Source organism: Pezoporus occidentalis, unplaced genomic scaffold (genome assembly GCF_034315485.1).
Source record: "Pezoporus occidentalis ecotype Australia unplaced genomic scaffold, CSIRO_AGI_Poc_V1 ctg46, whole genome shotgun sequence".
Classification (NCBI taxonomy): domain Eukaryota; kingdom Metazoa; phylum Chordata; class Aves; order Psittaciformes; family Psittacidae; genus Pezoporus; species Pezoporus occidentalis.
Genome location: NW_026915791.1, coordinates 5,406,802 through 5,429,316, shown reverse-complemented (window position 1 = coordinate 5,429,316; position 22,515 = coordinate 5,406,802). Strand labels below are relative to the sequence as shown.

The following is a 22,515-nucleotide window of genomic DNA, read 5'->3' as shown; positions in this document are numbered from 1 at the left end:
TGGAAACTGAAGTCTAAATTAATTGAAGGTATAGTATTAAGAGAAAATCAAGACTTGACATTTGGTTGGTTTTTTTCTTGACTTCTGTGATTCTGATTTGATTCTGCCTTGTGTACATAGATGCAGGCAGTGGCATTACCGTCTGTGGGCGAGTGTGCTACTGGGCTCTTGCATGATAATACAGATGCTGTGTACTTTTGGTAAAACAGATTTTTGCAGAGTGCCATGTACAACTGGTGTGCCAGCATGAAATCTCTTTAATGTCATGAGACCCTACTTGGAGCACTGTGTGCAGTTCTGGTGTTCTTAAAATAAGGAGGACATGGATCTGTTGGAGCAAGTCCAATGGAGGCCACGAGGATGATCAGGGGTTTGAGCACCTCCTATATGAAGACAGGCTGAGAAAGTTGGGGCTGGTCAGCCTGGAGAAGAGAAGGCTGCGTGGAGACCTCGTAGGAGTCTTCCAGTATCTGCAGAGGGGATATAGGGATGCTGGGGAGGGACTCTTCATTAGGGACAGTGGTAGGACAAAGGATAACAGGTTAAAACTTAAACAGGGGAAGTTCAGGTTAGATATAAGGAAGAACTTCTTTACTGTGAGGGTGGTGAGGCACTGGAACAGGTTACTCAAAGAAGTGAGAAATGCTTCATCCCGGGTGGTGTTCAAGGCCAGGTTGGACAGAGCCCTGGGTGACATGGTCTAGTGTGAGGCGTCCCTGCCTGTGCCAGGGGGTTCAAAACAGATGATCTTAAGGTCCTTTCCAATTGAAACCATTCTATCATTCTATGAATATCATGCTCTTGAAGAAACTAGTTTTGGAAACACATCTGTTGCTTCTCTTGAATAGTAGTAAACTGAAGTAAACTGAAGCTAATCTTTACAAATGCAGTTGGTCACTTGTTTAAAATGATTTTTCTAGGAAAATGTTTTCAGTACCTCTTTTCTCCTGATGGATATTGCAGACTCTGAAGTATTATTTTTTTTTTTAGTTTTAAAAACTAGAACTTTTAACTTTTTTTTTTAACTTTTTAGTTTTAGTTTAGTCTTAAGTTTTTTTAGAGGAGTGTCCTACCAACTGCTGGCTTGCACTGATAACTGTTTTTTAAGAGAAACACAGAACTACTCAACACTCCGCATCCCCCAAGCTCAAAGAACCTTTTAAATGCTTTAATTTGATAAGTTTCCTATTTTTTGCCTTCCCCCTTCCCCTTTTATGATTGATTTGTCACTGTCAGGTCCCTGTTTCTCAGTTGTTTTTACTCCACTGTTTTCAGGGAGGGAGAAGAGTTCATGTCTCATCACCCCTTTTTTTGTTCTTTCCTTGCAGTGGACTGTTGGAGGTTCTAAAAACAAGAAAAAAGGCAAAGCGGGTAAGGCAGAGAAGAAAGGAACCATGAAGAAGCAGACGAACAAAGCTGCCTCTTCAGGCAGCTCAGATAAAGACAGCTCTGCTGAGAGTTCAGCACCTGAAGAGGGTAAGATAACACATGTGCATCTGCTTACAATATGAAGTCACCCCTTTGTGCGCACTGAAGACTAATATTAAATGATGAAGTTAAAGACTGTCTTCAAAGAGTTTTCTTTGTGTTACTGGTAATCTGCATGACTCTTAAACTTGCCGTGGTTTGAAGTGCATATATTTCAGTATAGCATTGTTGTAAGCACTCTGTTACAACTGCCACACTAAATACTGTTTCAGCTGAAGGATGTATAACATGTCTCACTAACTGACTTTCTCCTGAAAAATTCTTTTTTTCCTTCTAGCATGTCCCATCTGTAGTGTGGGTAGTGTTTTCTTTTATTCCCATTGACGTATTTTTCCTCTCCAAACTTCTTGTAACGACAGAGGGAGAGGTGTATGGTGCTGCATGATGCAGATAGCTTATCTTGCATGCATTTGCTCTGAATTGGAATTCTTGCACATTTGCACTGACATGGAAGAAGAAAAATCATTAGTATGACTTTGTCAGAATATTTTTTAACATAAGTATTGAATCTGTTCCGATGCTGGGCAGAATTACTGTGTTCTTTCTGTTTTCATCATGCCCATGAAGGTTTGCAGGGTGTTAGTTGCAATTTCAATTGATACCAAAAAACCCAGCAAAGTTGAGAAAGTGTATGAAGGAGCCTACAGTTTTAATTATATTAAGCACAGTGGAGACAGACCAAAGCATGAAATGTTTGAAGGGGGTATATATCAGCACTTACAAGTTAAATGTTTTCACAGTGTAAGCTTGCAAAGCTGGGAGTTTCCAGAAATACTGAGACCAGAATGAAAGTAAGAGAAAGAATCCTAATGCCTGCTTTTGCATTTGGTGTAACATAGTAAATTAGCTGAAATCAAAGTACCTGGACTTGGATCAAATTTAAAGGTGGTGTTACCCGTATTATTGGGAAATCAGCTGTTTCTTAAGCCTAGCTGGGAGGGCTTGTTACAGCAGTGGGGCATCATAGCCTTGCCAGTCAAGGGTAATGTGTTTGAACTTTATCTTCTGATGTAGCGACTTGTAGTGTTGCAGTCTTCAAACAACAGATTTTATTTTCTCAGATTGCTGTAACTGGGAGCACTGATGGTGATTAATAGTGGGATTTGAGGTGCACACATGCATAACTTAAAGTTATGGATGTATAAGCAATTTCTCAGGGACATAAGCATATTGGCATAGAATCCTAAACTAAGTCCCTGACACACTAACTAAAAGGCTTCCTGAAATTTGCTTGTTCTATTAAGAATTTTTACTTACAACCCAGTTTGTGTTCACATGTAATACCGCTAATTTTATCATTTTTTAGCATGCATATCTTACAGTAGTAAAGTGGTTCCTCCTGGGTTAAGTTTTCATATTAAGCCTGGAGAAGGGAAGCTCTGTAGTGACTTCATAGCAGCCTTTCAGTATCTGAAAGGGGCCTATGAAACGCAGGAGGGGGACTCTTCATCAGGGACTGTAGTGATAGGACAAGGGGTGATGGGTTTAAGCTTAAACAGGGGAAGTTCTGGTTAGGTATAAGGAAGAAGTTCTTTGCTGTGAGGGTGGTGAGGCCCTAGAACAGGCTGCCCAAAGAAATGGTAAATGCTCCATCCCTGGCAGTGTCCAAGGCCAGGCTGGACAGAGCCTTGGGCAACTTGGTCTAGGGCGAGGCATCCCTGCCCATGGCAGGGGTGTTGGAAGCAGATGATCTTTAGGTCCTTTCCAACCTTAACTATTCTCTGATTCTATTATATGTATGCTTTTAGTATAGTGGAGGAGGAGTGTAAAATTTATTCTTGATATTCTTTGCTAACATGCTATGGTAGAGTGCTTGGGCTTGCTCCAGTTGAATCTTGCTGCCTTGTATTTTTGTTTTAGGAGAAGTCTCTGACTCAGAAAGTAATAGCTCCTCATCTAGCTCGGATTCAGATTCTTCATCGGAAGATGAGGAATTCCATGATGGTTATGGAGAAGATCTGATGGGAGATGAAGAAGACCGAGCTCGTCTGGAACAAATGACAGAAAAGGAGAGAGAGCAGGAGCTGTTTAACCGGATAGAGAAGAGAGAAGTGCTAAAAAGAAGGTGAATTTTATACCTGTTGATATCTGGCAGCAAATTTATACAGGCTGTATGGAGAGCGTGCTGACTGCTCTCATTTTTTGGGTCCAAGCATTCAGCATTATAAAATGAATTAAGCTTCATTGTAGGGGATTTTTGTTTTTTTTGCATAAACTGTCCTTGTAGCAAGTTGAGAAGGATGTCTGAAAGTTACTACTGTATCCGTATTACTGCATTTTTAAAAGGGAAAAAATGAAAACCCAGGCAACTACAGACCAGTCAGTCTCACCTCAGTGCCTGACAAGATCATGGAGCAGATCCGCCTCGAAACTATGCTAAGGCAAATGAGTAGTAAAGGGGTGATTTGTGACAGTCAACATGCCTTCACTTTGGGCAAATGGTGTCTGGCAAATTTGGTGGCCTTCCACAATGGCTACTGTAGCATTGGTTCGTAAGGGGTTATATGGATGGTCACACTCAAAGAGTTATGATCCATGGCTCTATGTCCAAGCGAGTGTTCCTCAGGTTTTGGGACCGCCGCTATTCAACATCTTTGCTGGCAACTTGGACAGCACTTGGGATTGAGTGCACTTGGGATTGAGTGCACCCACAGCAGGTTTGCTGATGACACCAAGCTGTGCGGTGTGGTTGACACGGGAGGGAAAGGATGCCATCCAGAGCGACCCTGATGGGCTTGAGAAGTGGGCTCATGCAAACCTTATGAAGTTCAATAAGGCCAAGTACAAGGTCCTGCATGTGGGTCAGGGCAGTCCCAGGCACAACTACAGGCAGGTGGAGATTGAATTGAGAGCAGCCCTGAGGAGGACTTGGGGGTGTTGCAGTTTCCTTGTAGTAAAAGTATTTTTCTTTCCATGTGTCTGAAATGATAAATTTGGCACATGTAGGGCAAGTTTTCTCCAGTTGCTTCTCTCTTCAGTGACTTCTCTCTTTCCTCACTTGCTGAGAAATTTCTCTAGAGGACTGACATCTGAGTAAATCTTGTCAATACAAGCTACCGTCAGACCATTTGTCCAAGCCGTAGTTAGTTAGAGCCCTGCCTGTCTATGGTTTTAATACAGCTTTCAATGTCTTCTGTAGTCTGCTGCTATCCTCAAAGGGATCAGAATAAGTGAAAGATTGGATTTAGATCAGGTAGAAGGACACCGTATTTTTTTCACTTCATTCACTATTCCATGGTAACTCAATGTCTGTCTTTTAGAATGAACACTGGAGAATACTTGATACAAATAAGCTTGAGTTGCTGACTTAATATTAAACAAGTTTGCCCTATTCTATGTAAAGGGTTTGGCAGGTAGAACTAAGGAGGGGGGTGGTAGTTATTTAACTGTATGGTAAGTTGGATCTTTCAAAATGCTGTCTAGCTTTTTGTATGTACGTTGTGCTGTGAGTTCATTTGGATTACTCCAGGCACTGTGATACAATGCCTGTGCCTTGTGTAATACGCTTCATGTTAAAAGGCATAAACAGCAATGAGTTCATCTGGCACTTCAGTTTCTTGTCTACAAAATCCAGGTATAAAGGACTGAAGAAGAATGGACTGTGTAATATGCATGTGGATAATACATTTTGAATTTCAGTTATTGGAAGTTAAGTAATATTTCTTCTTGTGTTTGTCTGTATGCACACTTCACTAAAGCAGTGACCAGTTCATGTTGGCATCTCAGTCACAGGACAATTCTAGTGAAATCTCTACTCTTCTGAATACAGTGGCTGAAAATAAGATTTCAGGGTGGAATATTTCATGAAAGTAGAAATGGTAGTGCTTATATTGGACTACAGAAACTGCCCAAGTCTCATTGGAATGTAGCTACTGAAGGTGGACTCACTGTGACTTCTTTGCAGTCATTCTTATACAGACCAGTACTAGTAGAAAGCTGGAGTTTAAGCACTGAAAAAGTTAGCATGGTAGTGGCTTTAAACACGCACATTTTTAGCTGTTGAGATGCAAATGATGCAAAATAGCCAATTGTTTTTAGAGTTGGAGGCAACATGCAATAGTCACTACACTGGAGAAGATGGACTAAGGACAGATTTCTGGGGAGTAGCCATTGCTTACTATGTGGTTTCATCAGCGCTAAAGGTCAGCTGTCTGTTGTCTGCACTTTTCTGTCCTCAGCTTTTCTTCACCTTATTTTTCTTGGGGAAGGAAGGGGGTGGGAATAGGGACAGGATAGTGTTAAAGAGTTATCCATCTGGGGCAAGCAATGGAAGAGTTCCTTACAGCCTACTAAGAGCTTAAGCTGTGATAGCATCTGAGTGGTACTTTGCTCACTCAGGGGGAGAGCATTCTATCATACATTCTTTTTGTTTCAATATCTGCCACTAGGTTTGAAATCAAGAAGAAACTAAAAACGGCAAAAAAGAAAGAAAAGAAAGAGAAAAAGAAAAAGCAAGAGGAAGAGCAGGAGAAGAAAAAACTCACACAGATCCAGGAATCCCAGGTAGGAAATAAAATCATCCTTAGCAACAAACCTTTTTCCCCTGGCAATAGGAGATAGGATGCTGCCTCTCTCTGCCCCTAATATTTCCCCTTAATGTCAAGCAGTGTGGTAAGCAGGTCAGAATTTAGTTCATTTATATGCTTAAGCTATCTTTAGCCTTTCCAGTTCATCTAAAGAAATTAACATCTTTGGTCTGCTGAGGGGTGCACTGATAACTCCTTCTAATGAACAATGAAAAGTTACAGCTGTATCTAGAGTTGCTGTGATAGTTCTTCCATAGGAGAACAGGAGAGCAACCTTTTGCAATTTCTTTAGCCGAAGTTGTCATTCAGTCTGAAACATTACATGCTGTCTTTCTTGCAAGTGAAAGCTTGAGAGTACAGGCCAGAAAATGATGAGCTGTTGTCTTAATTACTTTGCATGCGCATACAATGGAAAGACTGCTTATTTTCTACAGGTAGGGTTGTCAAAAAAAAACTTGAATGCTAGGAGGAGCAGAAGGAGTTCTATAGTTTATCCCCCTCCAGGAGAAAGAGGATAATACCAGTTGTGGGATTGAGGTTTCTGTAATAGAACTGTAGTTTCAACTGGCTGAATTGGCTGTGGTTTCAAAGACCATGACCTCAACTATTTATAGAGTCTGGGCAGATAGGCTCCCACAGTGGGATGGGTTTCACCTGACTTTAGCCATCTACTAGTTGCTTGTTTGCACTTGTTGCCTCCGTGCAATGGAGGAGGGTATCTCCAGCTGTCAGTTTGTTCCATATAGTAAAATAGATGTTTGACACTTAGGTAAGATTAGGTGAAATGAGTTTCCCATTATGCACACATTAAGTGGTGTGAATCTCATCTCTCTACCCCCTCAACTCCATATGTGTGTATACAGTTATGTAGTCCCTTATGTAATACACAATGTGTAGATGTGTGTTGAGACAAGGAGGCACAAAAGCACAAAATGTAATCAGTTCTAAGTAATGTTAAGTTTGATGGCTTTGTAATGGAAAATAACTGCGGTGCTTGAAGGTAGGTGACATAGTTTCAGGTCCTTAGGACCTTAGTACAGAAGGTGTAAGAAAAGCAGAATAGAAAAACAGAACCTGGGGATGGGGAGTATCTGGGACTAGCAGATGTCCAGGATGGGCACAGTTAAACTAACTGATAAGTAGAAGGACAGGATGATTGCTGTGTTTGTGGTGTTAATAAACCCATTAAGCTGGTGTAAACATCTACTGGGGAGTATCCCGGACTAGCTGGTTTCCAGGATGGGAGCAGTTAAACTAACTGATAAGTAGAAGGACAGGATGATTGCTATGTCTGTAATGTTGATTAAGCTGGTTATGAACATTGTTGAGAAAAACGACCCTTAAATACCACCATCACATTTTTGTATGCATGCGGGAAACTTTCTGGAGAATGATGTAATATGCCCAGTGACTATATAAGGATGGCCTGCATGGCAATGCGGGGACACACGTTAGGAGGAGCTATCCCCTGTGTCTCCCAGCTCCTCAATAAAGAATACCTGCTTGTCAACTTGAAACTCTGTTGGAGAGTTTGTTCCTGGAGTTTTCTCCTAATCAGTATACACATGTGCGTATGTAAAAGGATCTTTACAGAGTTCTTTTACAGTGCCTTCTAGAAATGACTTTGACTTACCTCAAATGACTGTCTCTTATGCTTGTTATAAAAACTGCTTTCGGTGCTACCTGGTGTTCCAGGTAGACCCACTAGAAACTGAAAAGATTAGAGGATTTACAGCATTCAAGACTTGGATCCGTATTGCAGACTTTACACATGACTTTATTTCTGCTTTAAATATTTTTTAACATAACTTTTCTCTTTGCAACTGAATGAGAACAAGTGTCTTGATTAGATGAGAATCAAGACTTGGAAGAATATTCACTCAGTTTTTCCTCATTACTTGTTGCAGAATTGCTTCCATTTTATTTCTCTAGTTCTTTTTTAACTTTGAGGAGTTTTGAGACTAAAACTTGGTGGCAGAAACATTGAAGTGTAAATATGTTCATTGAAGTAGAAAAAAGAAGTATTCTTTAGATAGATTTCACTCTCCATAGCCTCTAAAAATGAACTTGGGGAACAAGACTGTTTCAAAATGGAGCTTTCGAAGTGTGCAAACCATCTTTGTTTTAATGCATTTCAATTTGTGGATTGCACTTGGTGTTGAGGGATCTTCTGTGCATGTTTTTAGGTCATGTCACATAACAAAGAGCGGCGATCAAAGCGGGATGAGAAGCTAGACAAGAAATCTCAGGCAATGGAGGAGCTAAAGGCAGAAAGAGAGAAAAGGAAGAACAGAACAGGTATGAAAGCGTGTTGCTATTGCTGCAATTTTGAAGGCATTATTACAGCTTTCTGAAAGTGCTACATCCTGTCTCTAGTTAATACAACATCCCTACACCTTGGAGTCAATGAATTGTGTCTGTGTTTTCCTTGGTCTCTTGCTCAACTTGATAACCTTGGGTATTTTGGGTATCACTGATGCTGTATTTCTCTGCCTTGCCCCTCTTTGGAATGGTCTGAAAAGAAAGCAAACTTCCATTGCAGTCCATTGAATGGCACTTAATAATGTTTATTTCATGGATTTGAATTGGTTGCTTAGATTCTGTTATTTAATCTTTAACCATCTGAACTGTGCTTACGGTACTTGTGCTACCTTGTCTACATTTGCTTGTTTCTTCACTGGCGCATCATTGTGTTGATCTTGCCAGACTTTTGATTTAACCTTTTTTGTTACTCTGCTGGGTATTACTGTGGTCCTCTCCAAACATGAGATTTTTTTTTCCTTGCAAAATAGCAATGAGTTGTCTGATCATAATAGTTTTATCTTGTATATCCAGCTATTATGCCCATCTTGTATCACTGTGTGCAGACAAGTTGGGAGACTGAAGATAAATACAGCTGAGATTTAAGATGCTTTTAAATACTTTGATTTCTCTCTTTGAATGTCTAATATGGAGTGCTTAGTTTACTAGTGGATTTGAACATGTGGTACTTGGATCCAGCATAAAATAAACAGCTACCTGCCTGTTTTTTTGTTTTAAAAAATGCAATAAGATTTCAGCTCTAAGAGGAAGCTTTCATTAAAAATTTACAGCTTATTTTTCCTTATTCTCTGTCCTCCTTCACCCAGCTGAATTGCTTGCAAAAAAACAGCCATTAAAAACCAGTGAAGTATACTCTGATGATGAAGAGGAGGAGGAGGATGATAAGTCTAGTGAGAAAAGTGATCGCTCATCCAGATCGTCATCCTCTGATGAAGAGGAAGAGTAAGTAGTAAACACTACACTACGATTACTTGTAAGTGTGCATTCATAGAAAGATCCGCTTCATGTAGACACATGCTGTCGTAGAAAATTGTCTGGGGGAAGTTCAGTGTCTCTAAAGTGGTTTAGGGTACACCTGCATTGCTCAGATTTCGAGTCCTTGGCTTCTACATAATGGTGCATGGGACTGGTTGACCCTGAACAGGCTTGCAACTGCAGTTCCCTGCTGTTACCTTGAGCCCCATTTACACTGTTGTTTACAGATGTGCTTAATCCTAGAGCTGAGCAGCTGCAGAACCCTGGCATACCAGCAGGGTAGAGATGTGTGCTGGCTTAAAGCATTGGCCTATAAACTGCATTGGTGTATGAGTCTGCTTTGTGGTATCAGAAAGAACAAGTCTGGGACTTTACATTAATCCTTTCTCATGAATGCTAAATTCACATACCTACAGTCAACTAGTGCATGATAAATCCTTCCTTTGACTAGCAATTTACATAGTTATCACTCATGCTGCACCTAGCTCAGGACCCTTTTTCTGATGATTATGCTTCTACTTTCTTTTCTTTATTCTTTCTCACCTTTCCCAAATCAGGAAAGAAGAAATACCTCCTAAGTCCCAGCCAGTGTCCTTGCCTGAAGAGCTGAACCGAGTGCGGTTATCGCGACACAAGCTGGAGCGCTGGTGTCATATGCCCTTCTTTGCCAAAACAGTCACTGGGTGTTTTGTCCGAATTGGCATTGGAAATCACAACAGCAAACCTGTTTATCGGGTGAGTTTACTTCCAAGGGATTTAGTTCTTTTTATAAGACTGTAATATAATATTTGCAGCTTTGCAACTCTCGGGTGCCTGTGATTGTTTGAATAATTAATATAAAAAGATTGCTTAGAATAAGAAAATGTAATTGCTGCTGCTGAAGTGGAGGAGATCAGCTAGGTGAAGAGAGAGATTTAGTAGGAGAGACAGAGCACTGACAAAGCCTGTTCTTCCATCTTTGGTTCATGCTGTCTTGTCTCATCATTTGTATTGCAAACTAGAGTTCAGGAATCTGCTTGGCCAAGTAAGGATGAGTAACATTCACTCCTTATTTCTGGGAATGTTCCCAAGTTATTGTCTGGTTTCAGTTCTTTTTACAAAGTGTTCCTACTACATCAGTGTGCCTCAGAAGAGAGGGTGATTGAGAACACTGTTTTGATTTTCTGTTTCATTGCTGCAACTGCACAGTCATAGGATGCAATAATTAAAATTGCATTATAAGAAGTCCCTAGAGGGGCTGTGTTTAGTATGTGAGCAGCACTGGTGTGTTTCATTTGGGACATACGGTAACCCAAACCTGTGTTAATTGAAAAGGAAATAGAAAAAGTAGAAAAGTAGAAAAGTGAACACCATTTGGTCAGGAAGGCAGAACTGAGAGGTGAAAAAACTGCATCAAGCACTCAGATGGTATGATTTGTCCACTCAAAGGTGATACATGCATTCAGATGCAACTAATTCAGTACCTGATAATGTACACTGAAGAATCTTGCTTTCCTTGATCTAGTTAGAATTGTTAGATAAAGGTTTTTGATCTCTAGTGAAAATGCTTGAATATGCCAGATATATTCCAGGACACGAAAAAACCCTCTTGTTTATTTTACTCTGTGATACAGGTTGCTGAAATAACTGGTGTGGTAGAGACTGCAAAGGTTTACCAGCTTGGTGGTACCCGGACAAACAAAGGACTGCAGCTGAGGTAAGATACCAAAGTAATCCTCATCAGTTCATGAATCAGTGTCCTTCCTCTCTCTGCCATAGTGTCTGGTTTGGAGATGAGAGCTATAAAGCAGACTGGACCATATCACAACATCTACTGCCAGAATATTGGTGTTTGGTTGGTTGATTTGTTTGTTTTTCCCCTTGGGCATGATGGAAATAATGAGAAAAAAAAAGAAAAATCTCATGCAGGGACTTGTGTTTGTGTTGGCATCTGAGCAGTTTGTACCTCTTGAGCTTCACAGTAACTCGTATCTTTTTTCTCTCCTGCTGTTATCAGATGTGAGAAAATATGTATCCTTTAAAGGCATACACAATTGGGTCTGGTATACGTGTTACAACACAGAATATGCTTTGGAGGGAATAAATTGAAGGTAGCATTGGATTTCTCGTTTGTTCTTGTGGCTGTTTGTCACGATCTGACTGGATAAAGCGTCAGACCTAGTGTCAGAAATGTTTTGTTTGTGATCCCCAGAGTGAAATTAAGACGCAAGTGAGGTCAAGTACCATAATTGATCAGTTGGTTTATTATAAAAAGATATAAAAAGGTGATGATTATTATTAAAAAGATAGAGATAGGACAGACCAGGGAAAAAGGATAGAAATTGAGCAAGAATTCAGAGTGCAGAGGGGTAGTCACCACTGTGTATCCAGTGGCGTCCCGAAGATCTGTAGCCATCTTCAGTGGTGTGGGTGTCACCCAGAATGAGTAGTTGTCACCAGTGGTGGGTGATCACAAGGGTCCGTATTTGTCATCAGAGGTGTGCGAGGATCACGGCGATTACCTTTTTCTCCTTTTATGTGTTGGGGGAGTACCTCTGTTCTTAATGTACTGTGCATTCCTGGTGGATCACGTGCATCCAGTTTTGCTGGTCTTGCAGCCAACTCTTCAACTGCACGTCTGTAAGCAATCCTTGAGATAATGGACAGAGGAGTCTTATTTCAGACAGTGGATTGTGTGGAGTCCCAACTCTGCTTCTCGTACCAATCTTTGAGACAATGGACAGTGGAGTCTGATTTCCGTTCAGTTCTCTTACGTCCTTATAAGAATCATGAGGTGAAGGTTAAAAGTTACGGTACAAAACATCCTATAAGACAAAAAGACATTAACCACTGGGGAGAAACAGGAAGGCATGTGGAGAATGTCTCGTCTAAATCCAGTGTGACAACATTTAGTAACTTCTTAGGCTACCTCAGGAGAGAGCTTCATGCTTTGAGAGAAATTTACACCATGGCAACTAGTTTTAGTATTGCTAGTAGCAGTATAGTAGTGGTAGTTAGGTGGCAGTGCCAAAGGCAGTGCTCCACAGAAAATGTTTAGTGATTTCTGGCTTTTGCTTGGCCAACAAATGAAAAATTAGATTGTGTAATTCAGTACTGCTTAAAGGTTACTTCTACTGGTCCAAACATGAAGGAGTTTTGTATTTCTGAAGATCATGCCATGGACCACCAAATATAAGGCTTAGGTGTGAGAGAGATCTGTTGGTTTCCTCCTGAGGGTTTTACTGCCACAGCTCCACGACTGTTTCCTGCAGACTGAAGTCTGTATTCCTTTGAATTACTACAAATAGCTGATCTATGCTCCTGACCTGTTGCTGACCTGACTGAAGTCAGGAGTAGATATCATGTGAGCCACAAGAGTAGCTTATGCATCTGGTTTTGGGCTTCTTGAGTCAGTTTACACCTATAGATCCAAGATCACAGCCCTGCACCATCAGAGACGGATGTTGTTACTTTCTTGTTGCAGGCATGGCAGTGATTCACGTGTGTTTCGTTTGGAGTTTGTCTCAAATCAGGAATTTACTGAAAGTGAGTTTATGAAGTGGAAAGAAGCGGTAAGTTTGCCAGACTTTAGTTGCTTCTTAGCAGCCTTCTGCCAAGAATACTTAGTGGAAAGTAACCTCTTTGTCTCTTGTGTTTAGATGTTCTCTGCTGGAATGCAGCTACCCACATTAGATGAGATAAACAAGAAGGAAGTGTCCATCAAAGAAGCTCTCAACTATAAGTTCAATGACCAGGACATTGAGGAGGTAAACAGTGTGTTGTAATGAGGCTGTGGCAGTGCTTAAAGGTGACAGGAACTCATGGAGTAGAGCACTAGCTGTTACAAAGCAAAATGGTCATAGTATTTGCTCCCTAAAAAGAAGAAAAAGGCTCAAAATGAAGTTGCGTAACTGAATAGAGTGACTCGGTGATCCACCTGTTGTTTGGCGCTCACTCCTGTTTTGCTTCATCCTTTGTGCCCTGTTACCTCCCCTTCAACTTCTGTTGCAGAGCTCTAAACTCCTAACTTGAGTATGGCAACTTAGTTCTCAAGTTCTGGAAAGCTGACAGCTAACATGCATTTATCACAGTTTCTGCAGTTTAATACTTGCTTAATACAGACCAGTAAAAGACTTTTGTAGGCTGTAAGTAGGGGTAATGGGGCTGTAACTCATTACCAAGGCACAGATTTAAAAATGCAGCAGAGAGAGCAGGAGTAAAAAATCTGTGGCAGTAAGTACATTTCTAAAGTGATATTGATCTACTGCTTCTAGTGTCCAAGTACTGAAATAGACATTTCATATTTGCACCTTCTTGTTTCCTCTGCATCTTACAGATTGTGAAAGAGAAGGAAAGGTTCAGAAAAGCACCTCCAAATTATGCAATGAAGAAAACTCAGCTGTTAAAGGAGAAGGTGAGAGATGAGATGATGCCTGCAAGCTTAATGCAGTCTTTGATTTTGAAGAACTCATGAAGCGCTCATCTGGATTTTGGCAGTAGTCAGCAGTAAGCTTGACTTTAAATCTGCAGCTAAAAGGTGGATCTCAAGGTTCATTGCTGAGTTCAGAACACTTAGAACCCAGTTAAAGCTATTGCATTTTTTTTTCCTAAGGGCAATTGCCAACAATTATAGCTGGCTCTTTTTGTGTCCTTTAAACAAGAAGGTCTTAAGCTGCTTTAGAAACCTCTTCCTTTTTTTTCTTTTTCTCCCAAAGTACCCCATTTGGAAGTTCATTTCCTATACTTTTAAAAATAGGGGAAAAAAAAGTCATGTTAAATTGTCTTTTACTCAGGGGTGACCAAATTGTCACTTTATACTGAAAAGAATGCATTGCCACAAGATTTACTTGCTTGCCACTGAAGTGTTTTACATGCAGACCTCCTGTTACAAATAGATCTAATAGTCCTGAAAAGCCAAAGCTGAGAAGTCAAGAAAACAAAGTCTTCAGTATCTCTGAAGACAGGTATAACACATTTTGGTTTTATTTGTGCAGTCCTTTTACCATAAATTCGTGCTTAATATACAGTAAAAACAAAGAGTTTGTCTTAATGCTTAGTTTTACATTTTCTGGTTTAACTGTACTGTTTGGTCATGATTTTACTATGCACGAATATGTAAATTGCTTAGTTTTCCATTGCAGAAGGGTGCAGTTTCTGCTTGTTGTCACCAGGTGGCATAATAAGCTAATGTTGTTGGTCTGGTGGTGTAGTAGGGGATTCTCCAACTCCCTGAACGAAGTGGCAACTCACAGCTGCAGAAATGGTAATTCTTTTCCTGAGCTGGTAAATAGTGATGTTAAACCATCTAGCTGACTTGCCCTCCTCATGCTGGGACTAGTGTTCATGTTCCTTCCTTTGTTTAAGGGGTTTCAAAGGTCTTCAGAGTTCTTCAGAGTAAGAAGTCCTGTTTTGCCTTTAGCTATAAGGAGAGTTTAGCTCTTTGGTTTTTTCTTACCATGCAGGTTAGAGCATTTGCAGCTGCAATAGGGTTAGCTGCCTGATTCATGGGTCTATCCCTTGTTTCTCTGACTAGCTCTGAGGTAAGGAGTAATGCCTAATGAGTTACTATTTGATTGAAGGCTATGGCAGAGGACTTGGGGGACCAAGATAAAGCCAAACAGATTCAAGATCAGCTTAATGAACTTGAAGAGAGAGCAGAGGCCCTGGATCGTCAACGAACAAAAAACATTTCGGCAATCAGGTAAGTAGCAGATACTGCGAACTTTCTTAAATTATATCAATCAAAATACACAGAGAAGAGAAACTAATGCAGTAGTGAATTAATGGTCAGATTTTGTCTCTTCTTTCCTGTACAATATATTCATGAAATGTGTATTGTGATGGCTCTATTAGTGTTTGCTTGTCTCTGTCATTCAGTTAAAACTGTTAAAAAAGTAAATCCTCTTCCACATACCCCAGATAGCAGTTGTGTTGCAATAAGAATAATCTGTGATCAGAATGAAGCTGCAAGAGTGCTATCAGGCGTTTTGTTGTGTAGGGATTGATAAATGACAGTCACTTTATTTTTCTTTCCCCCTACCCTCCTTTTTTTTCCCTTCCTGCAGTTACATCAACCAGAGAAATAGAGAGTGGAATATTGTTGAGTCTGAGAAGGCTCTTGTGGTAAGTAGTGCTGAATTAATACTTCTGTACAAGTAGAGATGAAATGATGCAAAGGGGGATAATTACATGGTGAAGTTACTAATTTTTCTAATGATCTGTAAACTCTTTCATATAGACAAATGACAGGATTTTAAAGCAGATAGCTTTCTCCTTTTGATCAACTCAGTTATCAGCAGATTACTGATTGTAATAATATAGTTCATTTTATCTGGGAAAGAAATCAGAAAGGAGACTTCAGAGAATAAAAGTAAAGGAAATATTCAGTTCTCTGGAGTGACACTTCTAATAAGGGAAAAATAAGCTTGTTTAGCCAATCCTAAGTGTTGTGCACCTATTTGGTATGTTATATTCAACAAAGACAGTTTTGCCCTGTGAAGCATAGGACAATAAGTGTGTTCAAATCTTTCCAGTCTAATGCTGTTGCTGGTTTTCCTCTGATCTTGATATTATAGGCAGCTGATGAATGCTTGCATGGGCAGGGTGCTGTGGGAGGATTTGCAAGGGTGCAAGCAGCTAACTGAAAAACCATGTGCTTTTTCTTTTTCAGGCTGAAAGTCATAGCATGAAAAACCAACAAATGGACCCCTTTACTAGGCGACAATGCAAGCCCACAATAGTGTCTAACGTGAGTGCAATGCTTAAGGGCAATTGAGACAATTTGCAGAGAAACAGAAACCAATGTAATGCAGAGAGCAGGCAGGAAAATGTTTGTATTCATTTCCATCTGTGCTGCTATCAATGCTCCAGATGCCAGGGTGAGATACAGTTGAGTGAGATCCTGGTTTCACTATCCCCAAAGAAAGAAAAAGTACTATTTTTTAATGCAAAGTGAGAAGGACATGGGTGATGTGGGTATGTACACAGTGAAGCAGGCTTAGACTTTTGTCTAGTGAATTCTTATATATAGAATTACTCAGATTAGTTAGCTCTGGGGAGACAGCTTGCTTCAGATGTTTCACTTTTCGTTAGTTGAAACTTTCCTGAAAGATCTGTGAAATGAGAGGATACCAGACATTTTGGGCCTGTAATGAATAAAGTAGTTCAACAGGAACTTCCCCCATAACACTGTTGCAAAACCTGCTACTGCAGTCGCTAGCTGTATAAATGATGGAGAGCAGGGTGGTCAGCTCCTACTTCTACATAATCTGACTTTGTTGAGGCTTATTCTGGAACAGTATATGGTTCTGATATCAGTACTTAAAGAAGAACTGGTCAGGCTGGTTCTCATCTGTCTCCATAAATTGGCAAGGGAATAGAAAAGGAATCTTACTGCAGGGTTTGAATTCAATAATCATTTCTGAAACAATTCTTTATTAGAAAAGAATCATAACTGAGTAATTTTATTATGGTAGACAACTGTTACATAAAGAAAATAGTCTTCTAAAGATTTCTTTTCTCCAGTAGCCAGAACTGTAAGCTGAATGCAAGTACATCTAGTGGTGGTGTTAAGAGTGGTCATGGCAGCAAACCATATCAACAAGAAAAGTATTTCTCATTTTCTCATAGAAAGACTTTCTGAAGAATAGCTTTTAGTTTGTTACATTACACAGATATCAGGGTGATTTCAGTTGTGTCTCAGATCCTGAAGGTGGGGCTAACTGATCTACAGCCTCTTATGGTTCTAGATTCATAGATATGAGCCCTGTTCTAACAAAATGACAGTTTAGTTTTTGTGGATTTAAATACAGTGATTTTTTTTCCTTCTTTCTCATTTTTTATTTCCTTTTTTCCCCTCTGCAGTCCAGAGATCCTGCTGTCCAAGCTGCCATTCTTGCCCAGCTTAATGCAAAATATGGGTCTGGTGTATTACCAGATGCTCCAAAGGACATGAGTAAGGCAAGTTTCCATTTTTGTCTCTGTTACATTTCTCCCCCATCATCATTTTTCTCTAGAAGCCTATGACTAATAGTAGATGTGCATGCTTCAGTGCTAGAAATAGGTATCCTGCAGATCATTATCATAGAAAAGAAGCAGCTTTTTTTTTCTTGGGGAAAGAAAATTGTATTCTCTAGCGATATGAAAGCTAAACTAAGTGTGTTTAAATGTGTTTGTGACAGAAGTGGGGAAAAAGCTTTTTTTATCTCTGTTTCTCTGGTCCGGTAAGGACTGGAGACTTATCTGTAGTTTTTATTTCAGGGTCAAGGGAAGGATAAAGATGTGAACTCCAAATCAGCCAGTGACCTCTCAGAAGATCTTTTCAAAGTGCATGACTTTGATGTAAAGATTGATCTTCAGGTTCCCAGTTCAGGTGGGTGTTCCTGCTGAATCTGGGGTGTGATTGTCCAGCTCATAATGGTAGAGCTCACTTCTTCCTTGGTGGGCTTTTGAAAATGGGAGCAAAGACTCCATGTTTGTTGTCTTGATGAGTATCTTGAACTGAGAAGTGGATGTGTGCTAGTGACATCATTGAGAAAACAAGAAAAATTGTATTGTGTGTCAATGAAAGCTTGTAGATCCCCATATCCTTGTTCCAAATGCCTAGGAAGAAAGGTAATGAGTGTTTTCTGATGTATTCTTCCATTCTACAGTGTCTATCTAACAGACTTGCATAATCTCTGGGGAGCTCACAAGAGTATTGTATTTGATGAGCATTGATACCTACCTTGATACCTGCTTTGTTAATTTGTCTAATCAAAGCATATCTGTCCTGAGAAATGGGTTTCTGATGTCCTGTTCCATAATCTGTGTACCTGCTATGTGGATACTGTTCCCTAACGTTGGTATTGCAGATAGTATTGAAGTAAAAAACCAAAATGCTGGGCAGAGGGAGAGGGTGAAGGTATGCTCATAGGCACAAACTTGCTGACCCTTTCTCTTTGTGATCTTGACTTTGAGAGCCTGGGATGTGTGGCAAGAACAGTTCAGTATCAGTAGAATCATTTAGGTTGGAAAAGACCCTTGAGATCATAGAGTCGAGCTACTAACCTAACATTGCCAAGTCCACCGCTAAACCATGTCCCTAAGCACCACATCTGCTTGTCTTTTAAGTACCTCCAGGGATGGAGACTGAACCACTTCCCTGGGTGGCCTCTTCCAATGCTTGACAACCCTTTTGGTGAAGAATTTTTTCCTAATATTCAAACTAAACTTCCCCTGGTGCAGCTTGAGACTGTTTCCTCTCATCCTATTGAGCTGTTTTCCAGTGGAGGGAGAGCATTTGGGCGTACCAGTGCAATTTGACTCATGAAGCTTATTCCTTCTTGCATTACCTAGTATTAGAGCTGTGAAGTTTCTTGGAGGAAAAGTTAGAAAGTACTGTAAGAATGCACAAAGACTTAAAGCCTTGTCAAGAAAGGAAAGTAGGAGAGGTTGTCTTTCCAAAGTAGGTCAGGATTGTAACTCTGGGCGTAAGACTACAGAATGAGGTAGGAGACTTCCTAAAGCAGATAGTGAGAGTTAAGAACTTCAGGGAGTTAGCAGGCAGATGTTAGGCATTAGGCACTAAAGGACGCTGAAAAGCAGGAAGGGGACTGAGAAGGATGAGCGACACACAGTCTAAGCATGTTTTTTTTTCACAGAACCCCATTTTGGCATTTTGGTTTGTGCAGTTTTCTTTCTTAACAGAAAAGCCTGGGGTTTGGTTAAAATGTGCATTGTAGGCATGGATAGGAAAGTCTACTTCTCTCCGCTTATTATCTCTCTTTGTGCTTGCTGTTCTCATGGGATAAGGATATATCAAAGATCCCAGAAAGGCCCCGAAGGCTCTGTTTGTATTGTGATTTCAGTGTGCTATAGAGTAGTTTTCTCAAGAAATGAAAGTATACTTATCAGCAGAAAGCTGGATTAGCAGAGTCAAAATTGCACATGCTTTACCTATGAAGATAAGCTACCAGATAGTGCCTGTATTAACTGAAGGTCTAACCTGATTTATATGTGATTTTGTGGTGAAGTTGTTAGCAAAAGCAACAAGTAAAAGCCTGCAGTTTACACGTATTTCGATCCTCATTCTTTTCTTATCCCCAACAGAATCTAAAGCATTGGCCATCACCTCCAAGGCTCCACCGGCAAAAGATGGTGCCCCTCGGCGATCATTGAACTTGGAGGACTACAAAAAGAGGCGGGGGCTTATTTGAGCATGCCCACTCTGCTGCTTCTGATCCTGCATGCTCCATGGCGATGTCCTACCTTTTCTTCCTCACTTTTCAGTTCTTCCTTCTGGGTTGGAGCAGCAATGGAGCTGGGAAGAGACTCTTTAAAACTGCCAGTCATCTGTAACATAAACCATTCAACTATTTACTGTATAGACCTCCCTTCTTGCCCTTTCCTCCTGCCCCCTCACAAATGTGGATCTGTGCTATTTGGGGTCTCCCCATCTCTTTTAGTTTGAGTTTTGTTTTTATTTTGTTGATGCAGCTCGTTGGTCCACTCTGTGTTCAGTATTAGCCTGAGGTCTGGATTTCCATAGGAATGTCTTGGTGGTTGCAGGATCGGCACTTGGTGATCTTCCCCCAGATACCACCACAGGCACGATGAATAAACATTGGCGCAAGACCTTTGTGGCTGGAAGGTCATCTGCACTTTCTTCCTCTTCTTCTTCCTCCTTCATCCTAGCTTTGGAGAAGGGAATCTTCAAAAACTGGCTTAGGTTCAAAGTGTAAATTTTTTTGGGAGGGTCGTGTGACTTTTTTTCAGGTGTTTTTTATCATTTTTAAGCTGCAGTACTATTTGTATCCGTCTGTCACAGTTCTTTACGGCTGTTCTGAATTTCTACCAGCTGTACTTGAGCATCTGAAATTGCAAGAAAGAAACTCATTAAATGTGATTCTTCTTACTAAAACGGCTTGGCTGATAATAGCTGTTTAACTTCACGTTCCCTTTCTTAATTGTACGTAACTGATGAGAGAGAGGCACGCAGCTCTTGATGTGGGACTTGTCATCTATAGCACGTTTGGAGTCTCCAGCTGTAACTGAGTGGAGTAGCTTTTTCTGGGATGGCCCTGGGGTGCTCATTGATTGGGCTTTAGTTCCTTCTCCAAGCCTCCAGTATAATGCATTTGTAAGTCATCATGTCTTTACTGGGCTCCAGCTCACTTTGTTTCTTGCTTTGTGAACCATTGAAACAGGGCTTCTATAAACAAATGAACAAACAAAATCACTTTGTGTGGAAGGGGAAGGACACAGTAAGGACATAATAGAAAGGTCAGTGGGTAATGTATGAGAGGTAGCTGATGCTCGTTTTTCAAATGTAAACTGGTACAAGAGTGCAACGCTAGCACAGGAATTGTATGGCTTTATGGAATATTTGACTGGACACAAAGTGACAGCTAAATTATCACTCAGGTGTAAAAAAAAATTTAGAAAATCAAAGTGTAAATATAAGTGACATTTAACAAAGAACTTTTCCAAACAAGATACAACTGAATATATGGGGCTAAGAACTAAATTAAAAGAGAATTAGAAGTCTAAAAGGTTAGAGGCCCTCGTTCAGGTAAGCGTGCAAGCACGTGTTTGTTCCTACTCAGGCCAGTACGTATCTAATAACTTAAGCACTGAACTGGATAGGAATGTTTCTGGGGGACCCTGAAGAGGGAAAATGCTGATGCTCTTCTTGTGTCAGAGCATTACTGTTTTTCTGAAATCATTCACTGGTTGTGTTTAAACCTGTGTTTGATACTTTCTTGTTGGATTCTTAATGAAACTTTAATCTAGTTCTTATTTAACTTTCTCTTCCAGTTTTTTTTTTAACAGTAGCTTTAATGAAACATGTAATTGTGTGCAGATTGATACTATGAACTGTGTATAAAAAGAAAACCTATGAAGCAGCTCTTACCTACCATGTAAACAAATAATCCGAAGTCCTCCAGTACTTATTTACTGAATAGTCCATGTTTCTAGGACACATGTGGGTTATTCTGTAAATATGTAAGCATAGACTGTTTTATTTGGTGGCCTATTTTAGCAGCTTCTCTGGAGTTGTAGTAGGCTCAGGTATATGTACTTTTAACTTTTTAAGAGTGAATTTATGGAATCTGCCATACCAACTTCATAGGAGACATCATGATTCTCTGTGTACATATGCATTTGATATGATTTTGGTGTTTTTTTTTTTCCCAACAGCTTCAATGATGTTACAGATTTGTAATAAAAAAAAATATCTAAACTCATTTTGCAATAGCCAGTTTTCCAAACAATCACTCTCCAGTGCTGTGCAGAGATAATGCCAAATCAGGAACTGCTTTTACCACAGAAATGCCTCAGAGCTCTGAGGTGCAGTGACAAGTGGTCTCAAAAGGTAACGTTAACTCCAAGTCAATATTTTTAATATGCTTGCCCTTGATGTGTTGGTTTTAGGTAACTTCCACGCTTGGTAACACAAGAATAGGTTGTACTACAGCCAAAATGTCAATGAGACCCGTACAGCGTTACAAGTAATTTTTAGTGGAGATAACCAGAGCAGTGAGTTAAGAATGCAGACCTGAATGATGAATTAATCTTGGTTATCTGCAGCTATGAAACTGCCACTGACCCTCTCAAAATCTCTGGATTATGCTGAGATACTGGTTTTAAAAGAGGTAACAGTAAATTACCATGCAAACCTCTTATGTCGAGAATAATACATCAAGAAATTACTCTTGAATAGTTACAGAACTGTGTATGAAAGCTGTATCTTTTTTCCTTTAAGTGCATGTAAAGGTGAGTGACTACACCTCCCACTTGTTAGAGAGGGAGAGATTTGTTTGCTTTGTTTCACTGGTGTCCTAGCATAGTTCATCACAATTGTACAGACTTCTATAAATAAACTTGGTTTGTTGGTTTAATAAGGTTGATTGTTTATCCCTTGATCTGAGGTGCTAAAGGTTTTCTGTCTGGACATTCTTGTTTAAAATACTAATACTGTAAGTAATGAGAAGCAAGCCTCTTGTTTTGCAAGGGTGACTTGACTCCTAAATCACTGCCTAACAACTCTTAACTATTCCTAAAATCAAGCAGAGCCTCTTTGAAGGTCAGTTCACTTGTACCTCTGCTGCATCTCACTGAAAACACGGACATTGCTCATCTTGTGGATATCCAAACTACTTTTGTAATCAGAGATGCTAAAGCACGTAGCTGAACTTGGAGAAAGCTAGAGAGTGAGATGAAGCAAGGCTGTTCTCAGGGGGTG

The 22,515-nt window shown here is 40.2% G+C and overlaps 1 protein-coding gene across 1 annotated transcript in view; it reads left to right on the top strand.

Moving 5' to 3' along the window:
* Positions 1–22,174, top strand: part of RTF1 (RTF1 homolog, Paf1/RNA polymerase II complex component) — a 34,742-nt gene extending 12,568 nt beyond the window's left edge. The window contains exons 3-18 of the mRNA XM_062635753.1: positions 1,329–1,476; positions 3,349–3,553; positions 5,877–5,991; positions 8,201–8,312; positions 9,143–9,278; positions 9,869–10,046; positions 10,925–11,007; positions 12,775–12,862; positions 12,950–13,057; positions 13,627–13,704; positions 14,870–14,991; positions 15,356–15,413; positions 15,961–16,038; positions 17,154–17,249; positions 17,550–17,661; positions 19,380–22,174. Of these exons, the coding sequence (XP_062491737.1) occupies positions 1,329–1,476; positions 3,349–3,553; positions 5,877–5,991; positions 8,201–8,312; positions 9,143–9,278; positions 9,869–10,046; positions 10,925–11,007; positions 12,775–12,862; positions 12,950–13,057; positions 13,627–13,704; positions 14,870–14,991; positions 15,356–15,413; positions 15,961–16,038; positions 17,154–17,249; positions 17,550–17,661; positions 19,380–19,486 (1,824 nt within the window). The 3' untranslated portion in view covers positions 19,487–22,174. The remainder of the gene's footprint in view (positions 1–1,328; positions 1,477–3,348; positions 3,554–5,876; positions 5,992–8,200; positions 8,313–9,142; positions 9,279–9,868; positions 10,047–10,924; positions 11,008–12,774; positions 12,863–12,949; positions 13,058–13,626; positions 13,705–14,869; positions 14,992–15,355; positions 15,414–15,960; positions 16,039–17,153; positions 17,250–17,549; positions 17,662–19,379) is intronic.
* The last annotated feature ends 341 nt before the right edge of the window (positions 22,175–22,515 follow it).